Source organism: Strongylocentrotus purpuratus, unplaced genomic scaffold (genome assembly GCF_000002235.5).
Source record: "Strongylocentrotus purpuratus isolate Spur 01 unplaced genomic scaffold, Spur_5.0 spur5_scaffold_6, whole genome shotgun sequence".
Classification (NCBI taxonomy): domain Eukaryota; kingdom Metazoa; phylum Echinodermata; class Echinoidea; order Camarodonta; family Strongylocentrotidae; genus Strongylocentrotus; species Strongylocentrotus purpuratus.
In genome coordinates, this window is record NW_022145612.1 from 47,902,963 (window position 1) to 47,914,942 (window position 11,980).

General features: G+C 36.0%; 1 protein-coding gene across 2 annotated transcripts; it reads left to right on the forward strand.

The window, feature by feature from the left end:
- Nucleotides 1–11,343, forward strand: LOC581003 (alpha-N-acetylgalactosaminide alpha-2,6-sialyltransferase 1). 2 transcript variants are annotated; one of them, XM_011680845.2, is made up of 8 exons: nucleotides 1–168; nucleotides 1,430–1,582; nucleotides 3,238–3,439; nucleotides 6,696–6,873; nucleotides 7,411–7,573; nucleotides 8,869–8,986; nucleotides 10,008–10,159; nucleotides 10,987–11,343. In XM_011680845.2, exons 2-8 carry the CDS (start codon nucleotides 1,467–1,469, stop codon nucleotides 11,249–11,251), a joined length of 1,194 nt encoding a protein of 397 aa, XP_011679147.2. In that variant the 5' UTR covers nucleotides 1–168; nucleotides 1,430–1,466; the 3' UTR covers nucleotides 11,252–11,343. The 2 variants fall into 2 exon arrangements, with proteins under 2 accessions (XP_011679147.2, XP_786122.4); XM_781029.5 differs by having other exon boundaries at nucleotides 3–292.
- Nucleotides 11,344–11,980: the final 637 nt, after the last annotated feature.

Sequence of the window (11,980 nt, forward strand, 5' to 3'; positions counted from 1 at the left end):
GCGCGATCATATTTTGAGAACCATTGTCGCGAATGAGTTAAGAGGCTACGCGCGCTAGCGCTAAAGAACGAAAGAGACGGACAATTCGGTCTACTAAGAGAGTCAATGCTAATAGGAGTCAAGGAAGCACCAAGTCGGCAAATACAGCTGTAGTGCCGAAATTCGAATGTAAGCTCGATCGACATTCCGCCCCTCCCAGTCGTGGATCGCATCCATCATGCTTGTATCAGTTGATATCTGAGTTTGAACGTGCTATTACTGAATTGGACTTGAACTCTGTTGAAACTTGAAGGTCAGAATCCGACGTCAGTCCCGAATACTTCGTTTTGTGTTAGGGGAAATGGTTGGGTCTACAAAAAAAAAATCGATGTGTTTTTAAACAAGTTTGTATTCCGAGATCTATCCTTCATCAACAAATCAACATAGATCTAGTCTAGCTAGGCCTATAGCTGGCTATATCGTCATCCGAGTCACTGGGGACAAACTTGACCGTAGGCCTACCTTTTTTTCCAGCAATCTTTCTAAAGGATTCACGGTTGGGAGGTTGTCAAAAGAAATCTAGATCTAGATCTATTGTAATTGTCCACGATGCGAAAAGGTGCGAAGTTCACACAGAACATTCCTACGTGGGGGATTTCTTTCCACCACACATAGGCCTATTTGAATTGATGCAAAAAATACTGGCTAGGACACTATTTCAAACGACATAAAATTCTGTATTCTTAGTCTCTTTTCTATCATTCAATATGACAAATAAAATGACTCAAAACACTATAAAACTGTCTAGATCTAGATCTATATAGACTATTCCTCGTGGTGTAAGTCCCCCTTACGTGTTAAGATCATCACATTTCTCATAGAGGGGGACTCGGATCACGAGGAGTATATTAGTCGTGGTGTAAGTCCCCTTCTATGGGAAATTTGATGATTTTAACACGTAAGGGGGACTTACACCACGAGGAATATATAGACAGTTTTATAGTGTTTTTTAGTCGGATTCTTTTGATTTATTGATAAACTTTAACAGCGAATATTAATTTAACATCTCTAGGTAACTGTCTGAAAGTGGCAGTGTGGTCTTGAAGAGGAGGGAAATGAGAGGTAGATAATATCAACGGGTTAATTGCCGTCTCGTATTAATTTCGGAGGGGGGACTCGTATGTTTTTTATACATATTTTTTAATCCCAAACCTTTTACTGCAGAGTGCAGACCTGTAAAATCTTAAGTTGCTTAAATTTGGTTGTGTAGAAGGATTCCCATAATATAAGCACAGGGAGCCCGGCATCATAACATTTGTATGTGCGGCGACTATCTTATCAAAATAACAATTATAAAATAACATGCCACATGGAACCCCTCCTCATTTAAAAAAAAAAATTCAATTTTTGTTGTGGCCTTATGTTTGCTTCTTTTTATTTTTCTCTGTAGACGTTTTATTCAATCTGGAATCTGATGGGCTGATGCGATGCGTTTCCACAACAAAGCGTTTGTTAAACTGGTCTCCATCCTAGTTGGGGCTACAGTGGGTACTCTGGTATACATGGTTCAGAATACAGATAACGAAGCATACAGAAGAGACAGGTGGGTGAACAACATTTTCCCCCTTTAAATTCATTTTTATGCCTGAGTTACGAAGTAGCCAGAGGCATTATGTTTTCTGGTTGTCCGTCCGTCCGTCCGTCCATACGTCCATCCGTACGTCCCGTTCTTGTGATCGCGTTATCTCAAGAACCAATTGATGGATTCCTGCCAAACTTAGGTCATGTATGTATCTTGCAGAGCCAATGAATTGATTAGATTTTGAGGTCACGAGGTCAAAGGTCACAGTGCTCATCATGCATGCAAAAATAGCTTGTGATCGCGTTAGCTTAAGAACTTATTGATGGATTCCTGTCAAACTTAGGTCATATATGTAGCTTGCAGAGCCAATGAATTGGTTAGATTTTGGGGTCATGAGGGCAAAGGTCAAAGGTCACAGGGCTCATTATGTATGCATAAATAGCTGGTGATTACATCATTAAAACCGATGGACAGATTACCATCAGACACAGGACATGTATGTATCTTGCTGAGCTAATGAACTGATTAGATTTGGGGGTCATGAGGTCAAAGATTAAAGGGTCATACATGTATATAAAAAATAGCTTGTAATCATGATATTCTGAGAACCTCTTTTTAATGGATTACTATTAAACTTGAATTTGAAAATTTGCTTCTGTTTTGGTATGTGAAATCGTAGTTGGCGGAGGCATCTTTTTCGACTGCGTGCAGTCGAAGTTTCATCTAGTTTCTCATAGAATTAGCACTGTTTCTAATATTGAGATTCATCCAGTTATAGAGTTAAGGAGATAAACTTTTATACATTACGGTCAGTTTTATTGTTTTATCTTGCCAATCAGTGTTTTCGAAAAGCCAGAAGGATGTTAACTCTATTCTAAGATATATTTGTGTTAAGGCCCGTCTGGCTTTCGGCAGACCCTGCTCTTGGAGGCACAAAGTACCAAAAGTCATGTCACTTGTTTGCAATTGTAAAAATTACTGATACAATTAGTGGATGTTAATATATCCACGAAAGTTATGTAATCCACATTCTTATATACACAGTCAATGCATTTCATGAAAACCAGGAGGTGAGATTATTCTTCAGTAGAGGTGAAAGGAAAGGAGTCTGGATGAATCGGGAGGAGGGTGAACTTGGCATTTCAGGGGTTATTAGGTTTCAAAAGTGCAAGTTGCTACAGACTAGACCTCAAAGTAGCCCTTAAAAGGCCTAAAAGTTTCGTAAAATTCACATCTCTAAATTTTGTGTGGGTAAAGTACTTAAATATTTTCATTAAATTGTTATCAAATAAAGTTGAAAAATAATGTCTAAGACACACATACATGTAGTGCAAAACTAATTTTAGTCTGTGCTATCAATTGGAGCTCTCCTGGCTAACTTTGCCTTGATTTTGGGCCAAGCATAAGTTGCCCCTAGATCCTCCATGAAGAACCTCACTTTGAGAGTGATTATGCACTTAGTGGGATCTCTCCATGATTCAATGATCTAATGAAGATTTTAGATGTTTTTGTGAAATTTGCCAACTACAAGATGTTCAACTAGAGGATTGGAGAGTTCATGTTTTTGTTTTCCTTTCTTTTTTCTTCCTTTCTTTTTTCTTCTTAATTTTTCTTTTTGTGAATAGTTCCATGGTTTCTTTTGTGGACCTAATCATTCTTTTGGTTTAATTTTGCAGATTTGCCAGTGATGAATTCGCTGAATCACACCAAGTTGACTTAGAACATGAGCTTTCATTCCTGGGAAAAGAGCATCAATTTAATCATCCTTTTGAGGTTCAGGAGCAGAAAACAAGACTGAATCATCCTCATCCATTCATCACAATTGCTCCAAATAATTTAGAACTGACTTTCAGGAAAGATGAACAGTTTAAATTTTCTGTAAGTACATGTTTGTTTTGACATTTCTCATTAGTCAGTAATGGTATTCTTCTTTGTTCTTTATATTACTAATTTGCTATGATGATAAGTGAATGAATTTCCCTTAGTAGTCTGAGATTTAAAAAAATTGGTATTAAAGGATCAACCTCATTATACCTTTTTTTAATTATTTTTTATAATTTCCAAAAAAACAACAAAATATTGATAGCAATCGAAAGTCAACACCCAAGTCTTGTCATACACTATTACCCTGTATTAGAGTCCTTCATAGAAGAGTTACGAAAAACCCATGATTTGAACACCATTTTTTTCCACTTTTGCACAACATTTATGTTTGAGTGTCAGTAGCAACTGTGTATAGTACATGTATATTGATCTGCCTTCACAATGGGATGTCAGTGTCAGGATTCTGTCTATGAAGGGACTCTGCTTCATGTACACCAGGTTGATAACCGCTCTGCCAAAAGATTACTCATACTACCAGAAAACTACCATACATGTACTTGCCCGAAAAAAGGTCCTATTTTATGCAACATTCAGGTAATAGTAGCCCCAGTGGTAACTGGTGCTTATCTACTGTAGGTGATAGGAAAAGAAACGCCCTCGTGTAATGTTTAGGGGGAATTTATGTTAAGCTATGTACTGGTATATGGGAATAAACAATTTTGTTCTTGAGATTTTAATTTGGGCTACCTGTACATTGTTGCATGACTGAATGATAAACGCTTACTGAAGAATAAGCAAAACTACAGTGTACCACATTAGAGGTTGTACGACCAAACGTATGCAGCAACTGCTCAGAGGTTAGTTTCATACGTAACAGAATAAACCATCAACTCAACACTGTGCCTGTCCTTCAACCTTGGCCCGAACCCAACCGGAAACTCAATCACACTTGTTTTTGTTCAATCATGAATGGTGCATTGATGTATGTCACAAGGCTGTGATTGGTGGAGGTAGAATAAGGCACTTGCAAGATGGCCACTTCTACATGACCAGGGAGGTGTTTCACAAAGATCCTAAGTCGAACTTATCTCTTAGTTGGACTTAAAAGTTATGGAAAGCCATTAGCATCCTTGAAAATATTTTGTAAAATTTATTTTAAAAGGCATAAAATGTTGATTCAAATCATTCGTATTTTCTATTATCATGGGAGATTTCATGTTCTTGATGTGGAATTTATGGAAAGTCTAAAATACTTGATTTTTCGCTTTTGAATATATTTAATTTTAAGGCTACAAATGGCTCTCCATAACTTTTGAGTTCAACTTAGAGTTAAGTTCGACTAAGAATCTTTGTGAAACACTCCCCTGTGTCTATAATGAACTCTTATCTGTCCATCCATTTAACATGGTGGCAGCGGTGGGATAATGAATGTTATAAGATGATGACGTGGATCCTTATCAAATGATTGGTTGAAAGCGTACACGTGACCAGGCATTTATTTTGTCTAACGCCTAATTTGGATAATGACTGGTCATTATCAAAATCATGTTATAAAACAATTTTGATAAAACAAATAAAACATAATCTTATAAAACAAATAATACACATAATTTTGTTCGGGCATTAGTAAAAGTACCCATACTCGGTACCTTCAAAACAGTCCAAACGTACCTTGTGCGGGTAATTCTAATACTAATGCCCTCACTGCTGTCTGCTGTGTATTATTTGTATAATAACAAATTTTCTCGAATGGGTTAATGATCTCAGTGGAAGCTCTTGATGGTTACATATTCAAGATAAAATACACGTAGCTCTCATATATAGGTCATACATTGATTCAATAACCAAATTACAACTCTAGTTACCGCTGCCATGCCAAAGATTGGTTTAACTGTCCATAACTCTGAAAATGACAGGATTTTGTTGTGTAATACACATGTACATGTATAAAGAGTGTTTTCCTTCTTCAAATAAATGACAGGGTATGATAGAAATATTGCATTAGTCTCAGATACATGTATGTACATTGCTCAGATTTCATTTCTTTGACACATGAAAACAGATGAACAATGATTTCAATGAAGATTAAGATTTAAACACTTTTTATTTACCGGTAGATAAAAAATGTGTAAAGTTTGAAAAAGCCACAATTAAGGTTAAGTCAGTAATGTTGACTCAAGTACTTTAGAACTGAACAGTTGTGTAAATGGTCAAAGGTTATATTTACATTAAATATGCACTCAGCAACACATACTACATCTAGTGGAAGTTAAAGGTAATACAAAGTTTTGGGAAATTTTGAAAATTGGGTGGATAGTGATTCTTTACAATTTTGATGTATTTGGATGCCCCTGTGGATGTATAATAAGCACTAGAAAATTTAGTCCCTAAAACACTTCTGATTTTGAGAAAAATGGAATATAAAAATTTACCGGTGCTCCCGGTAAATTTTGATAAATTTGAAATAGCGCCTACGGCCGTACAATGGTAGCTGCGACCGTGAAAATCTCAGAATATGTAGTTGAGATATATACTTTCCAAACGGGAATAGCTAATTGGTAGATTTTAGGCAAGAAACAATATTTTATAGCTTAATTAATATCTTGACCTGGAGAGGGAGCTATACAACATAAAGAGCTTATTAGTTATAATCTCATAATTTTAGACTCGATTTCAACTGCGACAACGATTACTGAATATTGTAGGATCGCATATGCTTCCAATATGTTCATTTGAACCAAATTCATGACCCCATACCAAAACTTTGTATTACCTTTAAGTATTATATCTTTTGAACAATTTCTTCGAAGAAATTCTTCTTCTGTCTTGTTGAACATTTTAAGCATTGAGTCAATGTTTTAGTGGTAGCATTTCCAATATGTTTAGTGGCTAACAGGAAGGGTACATGTAGTTAATGCAAGCATTAGTAGTAGTGAGATGTTGTGGTACTATATTAATGGCATGAATGGTGTACTGATGCGTGTAAAAAGGCTGCGATTGGCGGAGGGGTTCCTGAATAAATCACTTTTAAGATGGCCACTTATACAAGAAGAGTGTCTACAATAAACTCCATTCCTTTGATCATTCAACAGCATCCCTTACTCCAACCCTATACCTTTCACCAAATAAAGCCCAGAGCAATTGTCGCTGGAACAAAGGTCGTATCAGGTCATAAGGTTGTGCATATTGCATGGGGAGAGTTAATTATGTGCTGGAACTTGGAAGTATCAAGTTTCAACATTATTTTTCATCATGATTGCATGAATAAGCTCATTTAATATTTCATATGTACTTCTGTTTCTTCAAACAGTCTTGTCCGTATTCGTTACAAGGCAAACTACAGGAGTCCCAATGGGCTTCCCAGTACTATCAACCAAACATAAAGATGATTATGACAGATGCCAATATCAACCAGGAAGAATACCAACGCTTAAAAACATACAATATGCCATTTGGATTCTTTTATAAAAATGAGCTCAAGTTTGAAGGTGAGAGTGCTGTGGCCAAATGGAGAACGAAACGTGTAGTGGTTTGAATATATATAGAGAAAATTTTCTGTAACAAAAATTCAAAAAAATTGGCCAATTTGTACTGGAAACTGAATTTAAATGTTTGTTTAGCTTTTTTTCTTTCTTCCTGTTATTTATTTATTACCACTTTGCCCATGTAAAGTTTCATTAGTCGAAGGTATTTTTGTCTCATACATTCCTACCAACACCATCAAAGTGTGTAGTATATCAGATGAAACTATAAAGTTGATACCTCTTCTTGTACTATATATCTAATATCGGACCAAATGACAAGGAAAATAGAACTTGTTAATGTAAATATTTTATTATTTTTCTTTATTCTCATTACCTGGGACAGGAAATATTGAAATACTTCTGACTTGTACATTGAATTCAGCTAAATTCTCTTATTCTAGCTTTGTAATGGCTTTTATGTCTGCACTTGAATTGAACATGGATAATGCTCAAATAACCAAATTGTCTTGACAATGCTTTTGACTTTGTCGTTATCTTCAGAGCTCTCCAGTACATTAAAACTATTTTCGGAGGACGAATCCGTTCTAGATTTCGGGAATCATCAGAGACCTCCATGCGTAAGCTGTGCTATCGTAGGAAATGGAGGAATCCTGAATGGATCTGGCCTAGGCAGAGAAATAGACAACCATGGCATGGTGTTCAGGTAAAAATCATAACAGTGTCTGGATTTTAATGTTTTGTATTGCAATGAAGTACATTTAGTTCATGAAATTAGTCTGTGCAAGAGGAGTTATCTATGACCTTTATTGCTGCTGGAAATACATGTGATATGCTATACAGTAGTCTTGCGGGTGCACCATGTGAGAGAGAGAGAGAGAGAGGGTTGAGGAGTCCTTATGTAATATGTTGTCGTTTAAGACTTCGTTCTCCAATATTCACAGGTATTATGATTTAGAAAAGAAACTATTAAAATGTTTATAATGTATGAAATGCCTTTGATGAAGTATTACTATCTTAATTTCTTATCATCAAATGTATCTGAAGCCTTATATAATCACTCATGTAGGTGTAGTTTTTCCCCCCCCCCCTTTATTTTATTAGAATACAAACCCTCTGGTATTACCCAACAAAGATATTCTTTTGTATTAAATAGCAAAAAATAGTATTTTTGACTCAATTATTTTTGTCTATGATGTGCTTGATTTAAGCCAAATCAGTAGTAACACAAGATATTAAAGTGATAGTTGAGTTCTGTTGCAGAGGGCGCTACAAAATTTTTTTTTTTTTGTGAGATAATGAAAAACTGAGTGTCAAATTTGAAAGAACATAATATTTAAATGACAAAATCATCTTTGTTTGATCAAAATCAGTTCAGAGACGGCTGAAATATAACGATTTCTAATACTTGTGTACCACTACAAATATTAGATATTTTGAAAAATTTGAGAAAACCATTGAAAAAAACGAAATAATGCCTTTTACGTCGTATTTCAGCCAATACCGATGTTGGATTTTTTGTTAGCATTTTCGTGTTGCCTATATTTCCCACAATTAGCCGGCTCATGTATTCTTATTTTTAATTAAATAATAATTTAACGGTCAGCATGTTTTTTTGAAAGTGGAACTGAATTGGTATGATCGTATTGGCTAAATTTCACACATTTTGGGGTCTAAAACTACCGTCATAGCAATTTTAGGTTCTAAAAGGGCCCTATAAATGTCATAGATAAGAATAAGAGCAATAACCATGCACTTTGAAGGCATTTGCGGTATGAAAACAGAACTCAACTATCCCTTTAATGGATGATGGATAAAAGTGGAAAATTCAACACTAAAGTTTGATTTCCCCCAAAATGCAGAGGCATTCTAAAACAGTCCCTATACTGGTTGTGTGTTACCCTATGAAGTGTATCCAAATACTAGCATATTCTTTAACTAAGTTACCTTTGAATGAAATCAAGAACTAAATGTGAAATTACACCATTTTTTCTTCTGCAGAGTTAACCATTGTATCAGGAGAGGCTTTGAGCATGATGTTGGTACTCGGACAACGCACTATGTATTCATGGACAGATCCCTCATCCATACGCAACAGGCTGATATACCAACAGACAAGGTATGGAATTGGTTGAACAACGCTCTGGCATATAATGTCCTACTCTAAACAGATGCCCTCCTTCAAACCTGGACCTTGCCCTTTAAATATTCCCAGTCGTAACCCTAACCCAGACCTGCCAACCAGAATGATTTAGTCGTATTTCGTACGATTTTTAGAAGCAAATACGACAGTACTATTTTCCTCAATAAAATATGATTTTCAAAAAAAAAAAAAAAAAAATGTATGTGTGCCAATGGCAAAATGCCTACCGGTGTTCTGTCCTGTAAAGTATCCTTCAACCATCTCACATTGGCAATTTGGGGATGTTCATTGGTTCATCAAACACACCAGTCGTGACGAAATCATGCATATTCAACCAATGATCAATAACAAAATTTCTTCCTGTATGTAGGAACTGTAAGAGGCGCGTAACAGTCCGTGTTTAATTTTAAGAATACAACTTTTGTCAGAAAAATAGAACTTTTGGGATTAAAGAATACAGTTTTTGAACTCCAGAGGTTGGCAGGTCTATGACCCTCACCCTAACCAAATACCCAATTGCAACCTTTCATGTAACATTAGGCCTATGTAACACATCTTTGATGAAATAAAGTCTGGAACAATCGTAGCTGGAGTAAATGTTGGATCATCAGATGATAACACGCCTGTTCTATGCCTGAAAAAAGTTGCATCTTTGATTGATCTTTATGAATAACTCTAGTATTTTCTGCCATAAATTTGAACTTAATTTGTTAACTTTCAACTTGTCAAAGAATGTCAGTGAATAGAGATAGACTGTAGCTATTCACTTTGCACTTGTCTGAGTAAAGCATGTAGGCCTTGTGTGTGTTTTCTTTGTTTGTTTTCTTTGTTTGCTTTTTTTGTTATTATATTTCAATGTGATCATACTAAAGGTTTTTGTGTATTGCACTCATTTGTCTGAGTAAACTTTTTTTGTAGGCAATGCATACGTTCTTTGTTTGTTTTGTGTGTAGTATATTTCATTTCAGTACATGTCACCATTGCTTTGTTCTCACAGGGTATCAAGTGGGTCTTCCTGCCTTGTAGAATAAATGACTATCACTACATCACAGAGGTCGCCAAGGGAACTAATCCTAAACAGAAGCTGAAAGCTCAAGCTGCAGACATCAGACTACTGCACCCAGACTTTGTCAGATATTTCCACAAAGCGTGAGTTCTCTTTTAGCCCTTTAGTCAATAATACTTAATCTCTTCTCTGTCAGTCATACTGCTAAACCAACCGATTCTAGGCTATTTGGAGTTATGTATTCTTCTCTCTGTATCAATTTTTTGATGTTTTTTTTTTTTATTTTGACTGTTAAAGGTATAGACCAGTTTTGGAAATGCCTCCCTCTCAAAAAATGAAATGGAAGCTCTTATTACAAATATGTGAAAGAATATGTTTTGACTATTAAATATGTGATGATAGTAATTTTGCCTGGAAACCGCCTACTAATTGATATATTTAATAGATTATCATATCTATCCGGACTAGATAGATATCAGGTAGTCCCATATACATCTTTCTGTGCTTGTAACTTTACCAAGACTGGGCCAAATTTCTTATCATTTTGATGATTCCAGAACCTTGCAGTACACACCAATACTTAAATGCTAGATGATTAACCTTTTCTGACCAATTCCACTACATATCTTTCACAATGCAATCGCATGACCAGAACTGGTCTATACCTATAAGAAAGGATGTGTATGCTTGTAATTAAGCAACCAGAGGACTGACAGCTTTAAATCCTCTCCGATAGACTTAAGAATGAGGATTTAATTCCTTACCAAAGGGCACTACTGCATCGATGTGGTTTTAAATCCAGGACCTTCCAGTTACAAGACCACTGTTCTATACATCCCCTTCATTCAATGGCCCTCTTTTCCCGCATTTCTTCATTCAAGCAAGACCCATGCCACCCCCCCCCCCCCCTCCCATACCACTGTACATATATATCACCTATACATTTTCCCCCTTCATTTGATGATTTCAGCTGGATGCGGACCAAGTCTTTCCGTCCGAGTACGGGTGCCATGATGTTAATGACGGCTCTCCATTCTGGATGTGATTCTCTCAGTGTTTATGGCATGGGATTCACCGAGAAGTACACAGAACACTACTATGATAAAACCTTCAGTATCTACAAGAATGTGAAAGGAAGTCATGATTTTGCAAGAGAGATTGAGATCATGAAGAAATTGGACAAAGCTGGTATTATTAAGTGGTACAAGAGAGATGTCCCTGAATTTCTCTCGTAGCCATTGTAGGCAAAATGTTCTGTTTTTGTCACATGTTACATTTTCTCTGTTTTTTTAAAGGAATATTTATGAGCTGACTGAAATCCTACCAAGAGAAGAAAAAATATTTTTGTTAATGTAGAAATAAATTCTATTCTATGGACATTTATATGTCTTACGAGGTTGCAGGGAGAGAAAAATATCCCACATGTATAATCTACCTCAAAAAATCTCTTGGCATTCTCTCAGTTAATGGTTAATGAGTATGAAGAAAATTAAAAAGAGCATAAAATCCTGCGTACATAACCCAAGTCAGACGTGGGTATTGTGCGGGCCCTGTACCGTGTGAGCATGTACGGGTACATCAAATAGTCTACCCACAAGTAGCTTTAAAGGCATCGTTTAACAATGTTAAATCTGAGATGCATGGCCCTACGTGTTATCAATGTCTTTGATATGGTGTAATATTGAAGCCCTATAAAAATTGCACTTCAAAACGATCATGAAGAGCCTCAAAAAAGTAAAAAAAATCTTTGATTGACCGGTTTTACCATACTCATTTTCCCCAATAGACTGTAGTTTAAAGAAAATCGTTAGGAAAACGCAAAATTTGATTTTGATTTCCAATCATAAATATCTTGATAATCAGACCATAGGCGATCGGCTTGTAAAAGTCTTGGGGATCCTGACTGACCTAAAGGTTTATAATTATCATTGCAGCATGAGCTAAATTCAGAACCTGAGACAAAG

Bases quoted from the DNA above. Each gene is read 5' to 3' on its own strand.
- LOC581003 (XM_011680845.2), top strand. From the start codon at position 1,467: ATGCGTTTCCACAACAAAGCGTTTGTTAAACTGGTCTCCATCCTAGTT. The intron at 1,583-3,237 runs GTGGGTGAACAA...TTAATTTTGCAG, and splicing joins GAAGCATACAGAAGAGACAG to ATTTGCCAGTGATGAATTCG. The intron at 8,987-10,007 runs GTATGGAATTGG...TTGTTCTCACAG, and splicing joins CTGATATACCAACAGACAAG to GGTATCAAGTGGGTCTTCCT.